The 17,193-nt window shown below is 40.6% G+C and overlaps 2 protein-coding genes across 2 annotated transcripts; one reads left to right on the plus strand and one right to left on the minus strand.

Moving 5' to 3' along the window:
- Window positions 1–3,470: 3,470 nt before the first annotated feature.
- On the minus strand, window positions 3,471–5,473 carry zgc:113531 (uncharacterized protein LOC541359 homolog). Its single transcript, XM_061295267.1, has 3 exons — window positions 5,135–5,473; window positions 4,302–4,431; window positions 3,471–3,997 (listed from the first exon to the last, which is right to left on the minus strand). Exons 1-3 carry the CDS (start codon window positions 5,471–5,473, stop codon window positions 3,810–3,812), a joined length of 657 nt encoding a protein of 218 aa, XP_061151251.1. The 3' UTR covers window positions 3,471–3,809.
- A 296-nt stretch (window positions 5,474–5,769) lies between these two features.
- On the plus strand, window positions 5,770–17,102 carry ccdc24 (coiled-coil domain containing 24). The gene is made up of 9 exons (XM_061295266.1): window positions 5,770–5,941; window positions 6,333–6,500; window positions 9,529–9,692; window positions 12,336–12,428; window positions 12,506–12,604; window positions 15,012–15,066; window positions 15,669–15,732; window positions 15,864–15,960; window positions 16,242–17,102. Exons 2-9 carry the CDS (start codon window positions 6,351–6,353, stop codon window positions 16,585–16,587), a joined length of 1,068 nt encoding a protein of 355 aa, XP_061151250.1. The 5' UTR covers window positions 5,770–5,941; window positions 6,333–6,350; the 3' UTR covers window positions 16,588–17,102.
- The last annotated feature ends 91 nt before the right edge of the window (window positions 17,103–17,193 follow it).

Consider the following 17,193-nt stretch of genomic DNA (forward strand, 5'->3'; position numbering starts at 1 on the left):
TGTGGATTTAATTGGATTTAGTCAAAAAAGAAATAAAGTACTACAATTCATTAAGTCATCACGATGTGCTTATAAGTAGAAGCTCAGATACCTGTGTAAAAGTAGTACTATAGACACATCTCTTCATTTTGGGAGTAAAAGTAAAAAAGCGTGAAAAATTTGTATTTAGGTAAAGTACAGGCACTTGAAAAAAATATGCCAAAAATACCGTGTTTTTCCATGCATAATGCGCTCCCGTGCATAATACGCACCCTAAAAATGGCATGTCAATGTTGGAAAAAAGCCTGTACCCATGTATAATACGCACCCAAATTTTGACTCTTACTTAAGTCCGTAAACGTAAAATTATTTCAGAAAAAGGATCATCTTTGGGAACAACCGGATGTTATTCTGCCGGTCAGTATCACTGCGCATGCGCTAGCAAACACGATAGCGAAGAAATGTTTCGGATTTGTGTAGGGTACATTATGACAGCAAACGAGCAGGTGGTCGAGCAAGCGTCTGATACGAGAGCATTGTGTTTGTACGTATGGAGCGTGTTTGAAGTGAACAGCGTGAGAAGTGAGAAGAAAGGAACAAGGCAAAGTGTTGTGAATTAAAATATTACCTGTAATACGCATTTAAAAAACAATATTTGACAATAACACACCATCAAGGATTGCACCATCGCATCAAACGATGTGTCGTCAATTATGAATTTTACTGACTAAGTGTGTTGGGCAGGATGGCTGAATGCGATGCGAGATTGACGTCCGTTCTGCGCATACTGTCATGGCGGCCTCCGTATGATATCCGGTCTGGGATGAAGATTAAAAAACAAACAATATTTGACAATAACATACCATCAAGGATTGCACCATCGCATCAAACAATGTGTCATATTATGAATTATGAATTTGACTGACTAAGTGTTTTGGGCAGGATGGCTGAATGTGATGCGTGATTGACAACAAACAAGTTTTATTTCGAGGGAGATTTTCTTCAAAAATTGTTGTACCCATGCATAATGCGCACCCCAGATTTTAGGACAATAAATTCGTTAAATTTTGCGCATTATGCATGGAAAAACACGGTAATCCAATGTTTACTAATTGCTGCATATTTTTTGTACTAAGTTGTCATGAGAAGATGCACTCAGCATGCTTACTGCATCATATCAGTCAAACCTAATTGGATTTGATGGGAGTAAAGGGCAGACGCGAGCGGCCCCCAGTGTGCGTTTACACCAAGGTGGATTTTTGCAATTCTATTCATTTCCATTCCTTTCAGCGACGTGCCGAGAAGTGCTCCATGTTTGCTAATGGACTCTGAGTGCTCTGATGTTTGAATTGAAGCTGTACTCGTGGTCAAGCACACCTCAGGTGCTTGCATGGTTTCGTTACTCGGTACGGGGAGGACTTCCTGACGCTTTTAAAATAAAAAAATAGCTCGTCTAAATCCAGACGCTGTTTTTTTTTTTGTACATTGAATGTTAAAATGTTATCTTATATAGTATGCATTATGTCATATCAAAACTAATTTTTCTATACAATCAATAAAATGTCTGGTTAAAGATTGATGATGGTTCTGTCATTTGTTGATGTCATTTCTGCCTTAGGAAATATTTCTCGCACTACCAGATCTGTCAGCAGGTTGAAGTTCTATGCAAAAGTAATTATGTCACTAAAAAGGTTTTAAAAACGTTTAAAGAAAAAGACTTTCTTCCTCAATTTTATTTATATTGCAATTTTAAAAATGACGTTTTGCTAATTTGTATATTTTCTTGTATATAAGCTATTGCCGATATTTCTGCACCTTTTGTTTTGTAATTATTTTACTTCCAAAGCCTTCCAATATTGTATTAGTAAAATGATTTGCCTTGGAGGAGGTTCATGCTTGCTCAGAGATTTGGAACGGTAAATGCTAGTCCAGTGAAGACAATTTTGTAGCCTGTTCAGCCCGGCGGTATCGCATTGCACCAGCATTTCAGTCAATCCAATCAATGAACCTTCATGTCAAAGCTTGATTGAATAGGAGCTATCCACTCAAGCTTTCTTGTTACAGCATTAATGATGTGAGCAAAAGTGTATTATTATCTCCATATGGAGCCATTACACAGGCAGTCATTTCCTCAACACTGCATTCAACAAGGCCATTTAGAATTTCATGTTCTGACATAAAAAAAAAGCATAATGCGGCTAGGATGCCTTAAAAATTGGATTTATTGCTTTGCTAAACAATTTACATGTGGTCTCAATAGCTTAATGAAGTAAATCTTGGTTACAGATTGTTGGGGTGTTTTCCAGATTTAGTGTGAATGATACAGTCAACTTGGTTCACACATCAGTAAGTTAGCCAGCCAGACAAATAACAAACATTGATGCATGTCAATTTTAATCTCGTTCTAAAAGGAGCAGAGGTTCTTGCTTGCCGTTCGTAGCCATGGGCATTGATTACAACCAGGATGGGCATTTTTTTTAAGTTGTTATATTACCGATCACCCCTAGATGGCAGCCATGTCTTAGATGTGAAATCTTTGGTACGCATGCTTTCAATAACGCTTGAACCTGGTGTGCTTTTATCATTTTCAGTGAGTCCTGAGTGACTTTCTAGTTTAGTTTGGCTTTAATTGTCAGGATAGGAAATACGTCAAAAAGATACACAATGAGGTTACATATTTAGAAAAACTGATGGATATTGGGGTTTCAGATGAAATGTCAGACTTAAAATGCACTGTAACCTTTCCTGATGACTTAATTTGAGTTTATGAGAGTGTATTTTAGGCCCATCCTAAAATTCTACCCTAAAGCAGTCATGTCCTAAGTCCGGCCCGCGGCACAAATCCGGCCCCCGGTCAGATTTCATACGGCCCGCAGCTTCAATCTGATAATGTATTTATGGCCCGCCTGCACTGTCAAACTGAATAAAAAAAAATCATGAAACTTGAAACTATAATTCCTCCTATAGGGATGGTAATTTCTTCCATGGCGACTGCAAAGAAAACGAGGAAAGTTGATATTGAGGGCCGTCGCTTTCAAGAGAAATGGGAATTACAATACTTCTTCACTGAAAATCTCGGCAATTGGGTTTGTCTAATTTCTAAAGAGACGGTTGCCTTGTTTAAGGATTTCAACCTAAAGAGACAGTATCAGACTAAACATGCTAACACATACGACAAGCTAACAGGGAGTGACCGCGCTGATTAAGTGAAGCACCTCCAAGCTGGACTGGCATCACAACAGCGATTCTTCACGCGGGACTGTGAGTCAAAAGTAAATCAAAAGTAAATATTCATTAATATTAAATATTACAAAGTGGCCATGTTAATACGTTATGAACCTGTAGACGTGACACAAACTATTACTTTCTGAAAGATATTGTAAATGACAAGAGCTAAATTCACTTGTTTTAAGTTTTAGTAATAACAACTTTGCATTACTTGTAACTCCCGTTTAAAATGTTCATGAAGCAAAAATAATTTTCAACTCATGTAAATTTAAGGTATTTCATACAGTTTATTCAACGTTATCTGACTCTTCAGATATGAATGAAAGCCCACAATTTGTGTTTTTAGAGTTGTTCACATCTGTCTTTAAAAAATCAAGACAATTGGGACCTTGAAATGTGGTTTATAACAGTGTGTATTTGCATGAAATTTTTGTAGTTAAAAAATGTCCGAAAAAACTATTGGCCCCGGGGCCCCTTCCCTTTATCAAATCTGGCCCTCCTTGCAAAAGGTTTGGACACCCCTGCCCTAAAGCCTGTATTTATTTTTTTTTTTATTAACAGCATCAAAGTCTTTGGCGCGTTGGTCAAGATGACATGTCATTTCAGTTTTGTGTCTCAGACTGCTCGGGCGTGCAGTTGTTGAGGCGAGAGCAGGTCGCCAGGCGGTTGCCTTGCCAGTAGCCCGCATCCTGGCCGTCATGGCAACGGCACTTGGTGCATGAGTCCACCCAGACAGGCTCACCGGCGGGAATCACTCGGCTGCGGGATGAGTCCAGGTAGCAGTTTGGACCTGGTGGGAGTAAAATGGCCAATTAATTATGCATAACATCATTGGTCTTGACACATATGATAATTGTGTCAAACCTGAATATTTCCCAAACTTCTGATTAACAAAGGCCAACATGATTTTTTTTCCCATTGGGTTATTTTGGCACTGTAAATTATTGTGTTAAGTTTAGTGATATTTTGTCCCCCTGTGGCAACATGCTGCCTCTCACAGGTCAGACTTGGTACTGCACCAGACATCACTCCGAGTCTTGTTTTTGCTGGTCATCTTTCATGTCACATTTAAAAAAATGGCTGTGGACTCTCACCCTCCTTGCACTCGGGGCAGCACTTGCCGGGCTGGTACACGGGGTTGACGCACGGTGGGGGCGCGCAGTCGGCCACTAAACAGCGGGCGATGCCATCGCTGTCGCACGTGCACTGCTCACATTCGGTTGGCTAGGAAACACACAAGTCAAGAGGATTTACACACAGCACCAAAACTGATGTTGAAATGAATACCTGAGCATTATTGTTTTCATAAATGCGTCCATCACTTTGCCTCTCAGACTTAACAATTTCTCCCCATAAAAAAAGCTACATTTTTCATTTATCTTCATGTTAATACTATTAAATAGATACTATGCTGTTATAAATCAACAGTGATGAAGTTTTCACACTTTTTCCAATTTGTGAACCACTGGATGATACTGCATCATAATGCAAGTGAAGTGACCGGTGACTCCCACTTTCAACAGGGGGCGCCATTTCCTGGTAGGTGGCAAGTAGGTCCAGTTTGCATGGTCATTTTTTGTTTCCACTTTTCATTTTCTTACTTTGGAAACACAATGTTTTTTTTATTCACTTTTATAACTTACTTTGCCTATTTAGATTTTTTGTATTTTTGAATGGCGTATTGTAAAAAAACATTTTCACTTTTGTTATAATTGATACTGAATTATCGTATACCTTACACCTATTTAACATTATTTTAAAACGATTCAATCGACAGTTTTATGCATGGTGTTTTTTTAAATGGTAATTTATTGAATTAGACATTAATTGAGTCTCAATCTTGACATTTAAAATGTTAAAGAAACCTTATTTGAAGAGGGAGAAAAGAAAGATGATACTTCATGGTCTAGGATGCTCTGAGGCTTACCTGGAAGTTTTGCCCCAGTTCGTAGACCACCCCCCGGTACTCGCACCCGATTCTCTCGCAACGGGGGCAGCAGTCGCTGGGGTAGTGGCTCACATGGATGCACGCTGCCGGCAGGCTGGTGCACTCAGTGCGGGAACACACCGAGCCATCTGCCGTGCACTCGCACTGAGTGCACTGGTCCGAGTCCAGGAAGTACCACTCTCCTAAGTAGTACACACTACCGTTGGCCTCGCAGGTGCTCTCCTGCGGCGGTGGCTGCTGCTGCTGGCCGACCACCGAGAAGCCCAAGACGGCCTGGGCGCACAGGAGCACCGCCAAGAGGAGCTGGCTCGACAACATGGTTTTCAATCAGAGTTGTGAGAGTAGTCCAGGAAGGTTGAGTGGTGGGTGGATTTTGATTTTTTTTTACCCTGCTTGGAATATTTGTCACATTGTTGCAAAAACTGGTTGACTTTGTTCCAACGCTTTGCTCCACCAAGAGACTGCCTGATGTCTGGAGTGTCGGTGGAAAAGTGGGTGGAGGCAATCGGGGAGTATCCTCCCCAAAGTGCACCCCATTCGTGAGCGAGACATTGGTGAACATTTTCAACACGTTTTAAACCCTCTTCTATCACACTCCTACCTTACAATGACGCAATCAAAGTGATGGCAGCGTCTGACGTAATATGAAAGTATTAGAGGTCTAAAAATCTTTCGCCATGAAATCACCTGAGGCCGCAATCACGAGATCTCGCGAGGATTCCACCCCTTAGCAACCGACATGTTAACGTTGGATACCACCGGAGTCGTGCTCAGGGCAGATAGACGGTGGGTGTCTTTTAATACTTTTTCATACTCTATGGACTAAACACACATTATACATTGCAATTCATTCAAATATTTTTTTGGGGTTGTGTCAAGTTATGAACTGTGCCTGCAGACACATCACCAAGATCAAGTTTGTCGTTAGCATTGGCTAGCTACCCTGTATGCTACCTGTCAGTCAACACTACTCAATTCAATTTCATTTATAGAGCACTTTTATTACAACTGCAATTGCATAAAAATGCCGTACACAAAGTGAAAATCAAACATAGAAATAAAGACAACAAATACTGTAAAACACCAAAACAGTGCAGAGGCTCAAGAATGATTAAATCCCTTCCATCAATGCATGTAACTTTACTCATATAACATGAAGTTTTTCTTTCTTCTTCAGCCACAGACTGCCACCCACATGCAGTCTACCAGCGGGAACCAACCTTGGTCCCCGGGTCCGTCTCTGTGGAGCCTGATTATTGAGCATGTCCCAAGATCTGAGATGCCCAAGATTCATGCCACGCTGGGCTCCTCGCTGGTTGACACGTACACAGAGCTACACGCAGAGGTGATAAGAATTTTTAAAAATTGTGCAGCAAGACGTGCAGATAAATAACATAACAGGGCTCACAGTCACATATTCATTATCCTCTGCGATGAACAGCTAATGTTAGTGCCGTACCGATAAGCTAAGAGAAATCAAGACATCTCAATTAAACTCGTATCTGAAGGTACCGATGAATTGTTCCAAGCTCATACTGTGACAAAATCTTGCTTTATTAAATACCACATTAACATTCCCAACGAACATGTGTTGACTATGATAGAATGTCACATCTGAATTATTTTGGATTCTATTTTCTTTCCTTCTGCACCATACAATTGCAACAAATGCATTCCATTCTGTCCTAATAAAACTAAAATAAAATTAAACTACACAGAGGAAACATTTCCATGCTCGGTTATGCTCCAGCTCACCTGTGACACTAATAATGATATGCTGTAAAGAAAATTAAAATTGCTTCTAATGTAGTGAACAGCCAGAGCGCTTTTTTTTGTCACCATAAATTCTGTTAGAGCACTATAGTTTAAAAAAAAAGGCAAATTATTTATCGTCCTTCGAGAATATGTGTCTGTTTTTTAACAAGATTCCTTCTCCAAGTGAATCAACCTTTACACACCTCAGCAGTAAAAGTAAAAGGGAAAAAAAAACACTTTTGCAAGAAGCTTCGTTGAGTCGCTTATACTCAGCAATTACAAGTCCCAGACTGCCTAATAAAAGCCAAACTAGGTTAAAAGTGGCACCGCCATCCAAATGTAAGCCGGCCAGACATCAATATTTACACAAGGGTCCGCTGAACTCTCCCTCAGCTTTGGCTTGTCGACCCCACTCAAGACTGATTTGCTGTACTGATGACAAGTCTTGATATAAGTGGGTTGGGGTCACTTCGGATGATGGATCAAAGCAAAAGACCCCTCTTTTCCTTTGAGGAACCGAAAATTGCAAACTGCCAGAGCTGGGGTGGTGAACCTACGATCATATTTGATCTAGCCAACCATGAAACTCTAAGAACAAATCACGCCTCAGAATTGCTGTTATAAAACGCGCAAAAGCATTTAACCCACAAGTGCTTAGAAAACTAATTTTTGCAAAAGTATTAGAACAGCGAGGCCAATTGCTTAATGCTGCTAGAATGAAGTCAAAATATAAATATGAGAGAAGTGCTCAGGGATCTGATGCACGAATTACAAAGTCATCTTTAGTGAGCAAAAAAAGTATGCTGGCCGTTGGAAAATTTGGGAGAACTCCCGTACGGCCGGTGCATTCCAGTCTCAAGGTTTTGCTCCCACCCCCTGTCTACAAACATCTAAAGTGGGGTGATCAACACAAAAACGAGAGAGATAGGTGAAAAACAAGCAACTCTTAAATGTTATGAAAAAAAAAAAGTCATCGCCCTCATACAACTTAATATGTGGCCCCTGTGTGATGTTGAGGATTGTGATAGATTTCCCCTTCAAAAGAATATTTCCTCTCCCTGTGAGGCATAAAAAAAAAGTCTCATTCCAAACACCAGACACGTCTTGTGTGTCTCTGGGTATCTTTTTCTTTTTTTTTACTTTTGTGCTTTCTGCCATCCGCTCGCCTCCATCTGTTGATTAATGTTATCGTCTCTCGGCAGTCAGCGCACCAACTGGCTTGAGAAACAACCCGGATAAATAAACAACCAATACATGATCAGATGTTTAATTATTGACCTTTTCTATCAAGCACTCGACAAATAATCCATGAAAAAACTAATACAAACTCGGCAAAAAAAGCATTTTAAAAAAACCTCTGTAAAATCTGGTTGAAATGAACTGAATTTAAAAACCAACAGTCAAAAAAACAAAGCTAACTATAATGAAAAATGCCATACTGAATAGTCCTGGCGCTCGCGCACACACAATCAGAGGCATATTAGATTCTCAATTATATAATCAAATTTAATGGCCTTTCACATGCAAAAGACGATAATTGGCGACGATTAAAGGCCTGGAGAACGGAAATCAAATTAGAACGATGCAGGGGGAATCAGTTCATATGCAAATCATACACGCTTACACACACACACACATACATAGACACGCATGAATACAGAGAGTGGCTCAGCGAGTCAGGGGGGCGGCATGACAGCATAAAAGAGGCTCATCCTCCTCTCTTGATAAGAATGGAAAACTCAAATGTTGTTGTTGAGAGAATTGTGTACATGTTGTTTAGCACAGACAATGTGAGGTGATGGCCGGCGCAGGAAAAAAAATTTCCTACTCAGGGTCAAACACTGTCCTCGAGAATGCTGTTGGAAATATCTTAAAAAAATAATCATGCAATCATGAGAAAGGTACAGCGAGCCGATGGTTAACAATCTAATTTTAATTGGCAGACAACATTATAAAAAATCGATTCATGGATGCTCTGCCTGTGACTGCAGCCTTGTACTGGCGTGAAAGATATCGAGCAGCTCCTCCCCTCCGTCCAAGTTCCACAATGTATGTCGCGCTTTGATTTGCTTGGGAGAGACTACTTTCTTGCTCCCTTCTAATTATCCCACTGCGGACAAAAATAATATTCACAAACCTATTACAGCTCTCCCCTTAAAATAGCTCCTGCGTTAGATCAACTGTTTTGCTGCAGAAGGAAGGAAGGAGGTAGAGGGCGAAGCAAAATTCACTCGTCAGCCTTTGAGCCATGAAGCCTTTAACATAAACACTCGGCTCTACAGCCAAGGAAGCCGCAATCACGGGCCATGTGTTGATGTGTGCGCTGTCAAAGCTGAACACACAAACATGTGTTTCTCTCATGTGAAAGGGGTCTGGCATGATTGACAAAAGATTTGTTTCCAAAGCACAAGTCGTTACATCGGAACTGGTTTTATTGACTGATTCGGGCTCCATCTTAGCTCACACGAGTGACTAATTAGTCTACGATTGCTTTACAGATGTAATTATTGTCTTTTTTATCTATCAGTTAACTACAATACTGAGAGTACTGAAGCCATTGGATTTGTGCTGATTGATGGATGCCAACGTCGCTCGTCACTGTGTGCTCGCTCTCACAGGCAGTCATGTGGTACAAAATATGGCAGGACAGCCAACAGGGTGGGGCCCAGTTCTCCCGTCCAAAGGGCCCCCTGGCCGACCCGCCGGTGATCAAGGAGCTGGTGAGGGCCGAGGTCAGGATGCTGCTGGAGAATCTCCAAGAGAAATTCCTCAGGGAGGGAAGGTTGGTGCACATTGTCACTCACAAGCGGCCTCTTTTCACACAAAAAAAATTGAAAATTTATTTCCTGTGATCTTCTTTATATTGGTAACATATAGGAATAATGACATTAGGTGACTATTCTTTTTTTTTCCACTTTTCATTTTAGTTTCTGTTTTATTTAACTTTACTAAATTGATCAAAGACACATAGTTTTTCCTACACAGTTGTTCTTATGTAGAATCTGCTCACATTTTTTTCCACTTTAATCCAAACAATATTTAACTAAATTATTTAGTTTTACAGACCCATGAATGAGAAATATTTCGCCACGAGACTGCCTTGAGACATTATCGTATGGTGCACATATCCAAAGCACCTTGTGCCAAATGTAGCAAATCATCTCTAGAACATAACAGAGTCCCTCAATGTTCACAGTAGACATAGTTCCATACAGTTGAGAATTCAAGTGGCTTGCGGAAAAAAAAAAAAAACCTAAGTCCCAAAAAAATGTCCTCCATTTGTAGACTGTCAATATTTTTATGGGCAGACTTTATTCTCCCCAGCAGTTATTTCTGTGACCACTGTGGATTTTTCAACAATATAGACTCTACACTTTGCTTTTTTCTTACTCGCAAAGGAGACACAAAGTGTAAGAGCAAAGTTGTTGCTATACAATAAGTCACTTACTAAAGCGTAGCATAGCGCTGGGATTTAGATGCGTCATGTTAATTTATTGGATTGAAAATACGGGTATGCGCTAAGTGGCCGGCTAAAAACACATCTTCAAAATGGTGTTCGGCTGTGATAAGTGAAGAAACGTTTGGTGTAGCTTTTTTAAGTGCTCACACTGACATCCTTGATACTATGGGTCTTTTATTTTCTTTCTTTTATTTTTTATGAAGGCATTGTTATCAGTGTTGTAAAAATCTAAGGAGTGGTTATAAAACATCCTAATTGCTGTTTACTTTTTAATTTCTCGCAGTAATGTCAGGGCATTCGACGGGCAACTAGTTCTTGGCAAGCAAATGGCTTTTATTGGGAAACATAGAAGAGAGTCGTAAACCTGCTCGGTGTGTGTGTGTATTTGCTTGTGCGTGTTAGTAATTCTCCTGGCAACTAAATTGTTGCTGGCAGGAATGTTGCCCTGTGTACCACTTCTTGAATAGCCCAACATATTGTTCTCTCTTTTTCCTTTTACTCGTTGTGCGACTATTTATTACCTGTCAATTGCCTGACTTCCTTCCTATTGCTTTTTCCTTTTTTTTTTTTTTTAACTGTGTCCATTCAGTTTTTCAATTGAGGACATAACTTTTTTTTAATTGATCTGTCTATCATTCATCCATCCATGCTTTTTTTTTTTTTCCAATAGTGTTTTTCCTCATTATGGTCATGTCTGAAATGGAGGAAACCTCAGCAACACGATTCTTAGGTGCATTATAGGCTCTCAATTTTTCTATAAAAGTGAACGTGAATTGTTGTTTGTCTCTATAATGTACTCTTGCTTGGCATTTTTAACCTATTTTCAGTTTTAAAAAAAAGTTTTGCCCTGAAGCACTTACCAATTCAAGGTTCAGCAGATCTTCTTGGATTTTCAGAAGTTACTTTCAAAATAGTTTCAGTGTCATTTTTTTTCCACTATAAAATAAAGACTTACTCCGCCACATGGTTCCAGACAGCTTTGTGCACTTCCAAGACTGAAATTATATAAAGTCCCCATTGACTGGGGGAAAATCTAGTTCATTGTTATTTACTGTGGGAATCTTTGCCAGAATATAGTGATGCCCCATAGGCTGTGCCAGCACAGATCTTGTCTCCCATTTGATCTTTTTCTTTTTTTTTACTAGTATCACTGTACATCTTTGTGTGTGTCTATAAGTACACACTCAGATTCATAAACTGAGAAATGTTGGTAAAACTGACCCATATTGGATAGTAGTGTTTCATTTATTTTTGCCATTAAGGTCAGTTCAATATTCTGTTGTTGCAAAAGCATCAAGCAATGCAAGCAAATCTTCCAGCGTTAATAATCTTTTTCTGGTGGGGCCTATATGTTGTATAGAGGCGCAATATAATTACCCGGACTGCTTCCCAGTAGCAGTTGGGGCAAAGGCTAACACCACTGAGTTGCTTGACGTCATGCCCGCGGGAGCAGTGGGCGGCAAATGTCACATTTTTTTATTGTGATTGGAGCCATTTCTATGAGAGTGTATGCGGGGGGTGCCTTATAAAAGTCAACTGATTTATCTTATTGGACTCCTCCTGTGTGGTCCTGATGCCCGAGCCAGCCAGCGATCCTTTCTCTCTCTCTCTCTCTCTCTCTCTTGCTCTCTCTCTCTCTCTCTCTCTCTCTCTCTCTCTCTCTCTCTCACACACACACACCAGTCAGCATCTGCGTGATTTGTCTACGGGTAGAAAACACTCATTTTCTCTAATGCAGGGACAATAAAACCAAGCAGGCTGTTGGCCCGCCTGTGGCCGCCTGCTTTAGTTACTTTGTTTTCCTCCCTCACGGAGTTTCCTGATACATGATGCCACTGTTCAACTTTTCCATTCTAAGGTTCATGTTAATGTTTACAAGGTTCGTAATCATGGCCGGGATTCTAGATGATTGTTTTGAGAGCCTTGCTGCACCATGCAGTAGCAGATGTTGTCTTGTCGTTGCAGACACGATGAGGAGTTCTTAAGTCGTTACAACGCCAAGACTGTAAACTTTGCCCTGGGTCGCCTTGACATCAACAAGCCCAAAGATGAACTCAGGTGTGGTCGAGGGACACTGCCGTACAATACCTCTCACTATGTAACTCTCACCTTACCTTTGCGTTTGTGTCTGGAAGCTCACTCTCTTCCAACCAGTTGAGCATCGAAGGAGAGATTGAAGCGATGAAGGACAAGCTGAATATCATCGACATCAACAGCGTGGTTCAACATCTAAAGTAAGTCGCAAAGTAGTTCGCCCTTAAGAAAGCAATAAAGTGGAAGAAAATTTACTTTGGACTACTCATTATTTTTGAGTTATAAACAGTCCTGACATGACCACAGAAGGTCAGCGCAGTGTGTTTTTTCTTGTGCTGCCTAAACATCATTAGCTTCATGCTGGACCGGCACCTGAATAATGAGAATTTGCATATAATTTACACCAATTGAAATGCATTGAGAAAAAAAATACTAAGCCCAAATATTTTCAACACTTTGATTTTCTCATGCTGCATATCTGTTACATCTTGGAAATTGTAGTTTTACGTTGTGTAGATGGTAAATGTAAGACTGATGTTTGGAAGAGTCAGGAAAACATTAAGTTAAAGCATCTTGTGTTTTTATTTTTATTGGACTTAATTGCTTGTTAAAAACCGAGCAGAGTGTCAACCCATTTTTTTGCCTCAATTCTCCCCACAGCTGTCCCAGACAGCATTTCCCCTTTTCTCGCCTCCTTCACTCTCCATCCTTCCTTTTCTTCCTCCATCCCGCGTGTAGCAGTGCGGTCAATGAGGCTACCTTGGAAGTGAGCCTGTTCCCCCCTCTCTTTTCTCCCTCCCTCTCTTTCTCTCCTCCATTCCCTGACTTGAGCAGAACAAAAGAGTCCATTGTGAGAAAAGTGCATCCAGAGCTGGACCCTAGACAGGAAACGTGCTTATGTAACTAGAGAAGGACGACCGCTTCCTCGGGAAAACGACTTACTGTATTTGTCCTTGCTTTGTTAGGCTGTCTTCACCTGCCTGTGTGCAACTTTTTAATAGAGACTCATTTATAGTGTGACTGGGGACCTGCAGTTTCCTTCTTGACCTAGATTGTAGCTTTTGTCTCCATGGATTTCTGATGAAAAACAACCGCAGAATGTCTTTAGTCTAGTCATCTAAATGACGTATCTACCTCAATGCCTTACTGCAAAAATACCTTCTTACCTCCCCTGATGATCTACTTAGACACCTTCCTACCCATTTCTATAATTTTGTGGTTGAATCTACTGAAGCAGGCACTCGCACCCACACACACACACACGCACGCACGCACACACACCACATTAATGCATAATTATCGGCGCTAATCATTTGCATCAAGAAAGGTTTCATTTTAAAAGTATCACCAGCACTGATGCTAAAGTCAATGTAAAATCCCATAGACATGCTAACAGGACATTAGCATCAATATCCTGGGGTGACAGCCCTTCAAATAACAATTCACACACACGCAAACACTTTGGTAACTCATACACAAAAAGTAACAAAGGTACATATTCTTCCCAAGCTGTAAAAAAATTGCTATAGTAATCGAGCTCAATTGCAAATTTCTACTCCATAGTACCGTATTTTCCGCCCTATAAGGCGCACCTAAAAACCTAAATTTTTATCAAAAGTCAACAGTGCGCTTTATAGCCCGGTGCACCTTATATATGGATCAAGTGATGAATTTGTTGATCCATACTGGTTGTACACAGTGCTCTGCCAAAATGTTTTAGTACGTTTTAGTACGACTAGTAAATTACAAGGTCGCATCGCTTCCCAGCATTACGGTAACTGTAGTCAGGGGGCGTCACCGAATAGCTGTTGTACCCGCGAGGCTATTTCATTTCAAAATAGGATGCTCCGTTAATGTTTCGAGTAAATCTACGGATCGATATAGAAGGGAAACATAGGTAAGTAGTACCAATGCGTTAGATCGAACTTTAGTCAGTTCTGATCATTTTATAGGAGCTCGTTTGAGAGACGCGATTGTTTGTTTACACTTTGCTGAGGCTCATGCTAGATTGCGAGCTCAGGGTCATTGGTTTTTGCGGATGGCTAATGCTATAACGATAGCTGCTATACGCGCGAGGCTATTTCATGTCAAAATAGGCTGCTCTGTTCATGTTTCGAGTAATTCTACGGATCGATATGGAAGGGAAACATAGGTAAGTAGTACCAATGCGTTAGATTGAACTTTAGTCAGTTCCAATCATTTTATAGGAGATTGTTTGAGAAACGCGATTGTTTACAGAGGGCTCGTTGGTTATTGGCTAGTGGGTGCATACCGCAACCCTAGTCAACTTCAGTTTGTTGCAGTAAAGCTTCTATTTTATGCGCCTTATAGGCCGGTGCGCCTTATATATGGACAAAGTTTTAAAATGGGCTGTTCATTGAAGGTGCGCCTTATACCCCGGTGCGCCTTATAGGGCGGAAAATACGGTAATCGAGCTCAATTGCAAATTTCTTCTCCATTATCAGCGTATACTTAGCGAATGCATGGCACCGCACTGCCCCTAGGTGGCCAACACATGCACAGTACTGTACCCAGTACCTGTATTACCTGTACCTGCTACCTACCCATTTTTTTTTCAAGCTAAACTACCATTGTAAACATTTGCAGGTCTATCCTAACTGAAGAATGTACCGCACTGAAAGCAAAAGTACAGCACATACAGGTAAGAAAGGATGAAGTTGATCTTTAATCCTCTTTTCTTTTAATCCCAAAAGCCTTCAACTATGTGTGGTCAGGAGTCGTATTTACTGTATTGCTGTGAGCCATGTGAGACCAGCATCAATTCATAATGTAAAAAGTATGTATTTTTTTTCTCTGGTGCCTCACGTGACTGCATTGTTACATGCTTCCGACCCCCGCTAGCTAAAGGCAACAAACGACTGTCATGTTGACGTACTTGTCCGGTTTATGAGTTATTGAGGCAAGATGTACCCAAAGCGAGTGCCACTAGGGAAAAAATATATTGTGTTTTTTTATTCAGATTTCTATATTTGAAGAGTTTGCTGTCTGACCGTGACTTTTTGAGCGAAAATTATGATGGAATACTTCTGTTTAAGCGTTTAGTGGTCACATGCATAAATTCCTCTCCTGTCTCCCTGTTTGTTATTTTTAGCCCATTAGCTTCCTCTTGCTCTTTCCAAAGACCTCGGATCACTTTAGTATATTTATCATGTAGTACTATACTATATACTACTGTCTTCTGTAGTCACAGATCATACTGCTGTGTGTGCAATTAACAAAACATTTACACTGTGTGATTTTCAGGAAATGATCAAAAAGCAGTGCAGGAGTGAGGCTGAGGGGGTCAATAGTGAACCAACCCTTGCAGGTTCGTGCTGGAGAAATATTTGGACCAATGCTACCATCTAGGGGCGCATTGACGCTATTAGCTTGGATTGAGTCTCATGTACGGTGAAAAAAATAATTGTAATGCTCTGAACTTCTTTTTTTTTTTTTTAGAATTGAAAGAACTAAGAGGGGCTATTCAAAAAGACTTTGAGCTTTACCCCTCGCCTCCCTTGCATGTGGCAGAGAAACCGGTGAGGCCAACCTATAGGTAAGTATTGGCGATTGTGGGTATAGGAAGTAGTCATTTTTGCTTCAATAGTAATACATCCCATCTCTCCCATTCCTAGTGAAGGAGAGACATTAAATTTAACAGAAGAGGTCTTTAAAAGTCCTAAGTTCAAGCCTGCAGTATACCCTGTTATCATGATCATCTTAAGGACATCAGACTTATGTGATCACTTCCTATACCCACGGCTACTTTTTTACCTAAATAAATACTTCATTGATGTCTATTTGTGTTTTTTTTCTTCCCATCGCTGTTGTGCTCAGGTGCAGACTGTCAACAGGACAAAAGAACTCTGATAAAACCTTGTACACATTAACTTCTACCTCTTTCCGAATGCCACATCCTCCCTCCGCTCCACCTCACGTGAACTTTTGTGGCTCTCTAAAGCCAATTGACACTTTGGAGAACACCTCAAGGACTTCCCATCAGCATAAAAGTGCCACGACAGCGTCTCGACACAGAAAAGTCCGCCTTAAGACCACTGCCAGTGACCCGGTGGTGATGGAGCCTTCGCGCTTGGAGGAAGATGACTCAGATTTCCTCTGGCGTCTTCTCACCACCGCAGATAGCTCACCCTTCTTCCCCACACAGTATCTCCAGCCTGGGTGATTTATGAATTTAAGAAAGTTATCTGAAACACTTTGTGCAGTGAAAGATTGCAGTTACAGTAGAACAAGGTTAAGCGTGGGCAAGATGTGAGCCAATAGAAAAGAAGCCATTGTGTGTGTCCGTCAGTGGTAGTCCGTGTGTGTGAACTCAAGGCAAACATGGATATCGTTTTTTGAACAAGTGTTGACAACCCAGTCACTTCCGCAAGGATGACTACTCAGCCATCCCGCTGATATCATCCAAGACTTTTCTTCTGGAAGTTCACTCTGGTATGAGGAGCGCTACAGACCCATTTCATTGTACTAATGTATGGCGAGTTTAAAATATCAAAGTGTTCGCTAGCCCTGGTGCATGTGCATAATCTGGGAAGTTTTCGTTCATGTTTGGTTCCCTACAAATGTGTTTACGAAGAAGAAAAATTGTCCTCCCAGAATTCGGTGCTGGCTCTACTAACCAAATTACAACATCTTTCACAAATCACTCAAATCAAAATGAATAAAAAGCAAAATAATTTACTGGATATTTGGGGGGAAATGGGGGGAAGGGATAATTATTATTTTTTTCTCATTTTTAAACATTTGAGCCAACTGCACTAATTAACCAATC

This window comes from Syngnathus typhle, linkage group LG13 (genome assembly GCF_033458585.1).
Source record: "Syngnathus typhle isolate RoL2023-S1 ecotype Sweden linkage group LG13, RoL_Styp_1.0, whole genome shotgun sequence".
NCBI lineage: Eukaryota > Metazoa > Chordata > Actinopteri > Syngnathiformes > Syngnathidae > Syngnathus > Syngnathus typhle.

What these genes read in the sequence shown, in the direction of transcription:
- zgc:113531 (XM_061295267.1), bottom strand. Translation starts at nt 5,473, where the DNA reads ATGTTGTCGAGCCAGCTCCTCTTGGCGGTGCTCCTGTGCGCCCAGGCC. An exon ending in AACTGGGGCAAAACTTCCAG is followed by an intron (nt 4,432 to 5,134) that starts GTAAGCCTCAGA and finishes TGTGTTTCCTAG; the next exon opens with CCAACCGAATGTGAGCAGTG. An exon ending in CTGCCCCGAGTGCAAGGAGG is followed by an intron (nt 3,998 to 4,301) that starts GTGAGAGTCCAC and finishes TACTCCCACCAG; the next exon opens with GTCCAAACTGCTACCTGGAC.
- ccdc24 (XM_061295266.1), top strand. Translation starts at nt 6,351, where the DNA reads ATGCAGTCTACCAGCGGGAACCAACCTTGGTCCCCGGGTCCGTCTCTG. An exon ending in TAGTGAACCAACCCTTGCAG is followed by an intron (nt 15,733 to 15,863) that starts GTTCGTGCTGGA and finishes TTTTTTTTTTAG; the next exon opens with AATTGAAAGAACTAAGAGGG. An exon ending in CCGGTGAGGCCAACCTATAG is followed by an intron (nt 15,961 to 16,241) that starts GTAAGTATTGGC and finishes TGTTGTGCTCAG; the next exon opens with GTGCAGACTGTCAACAGGAC.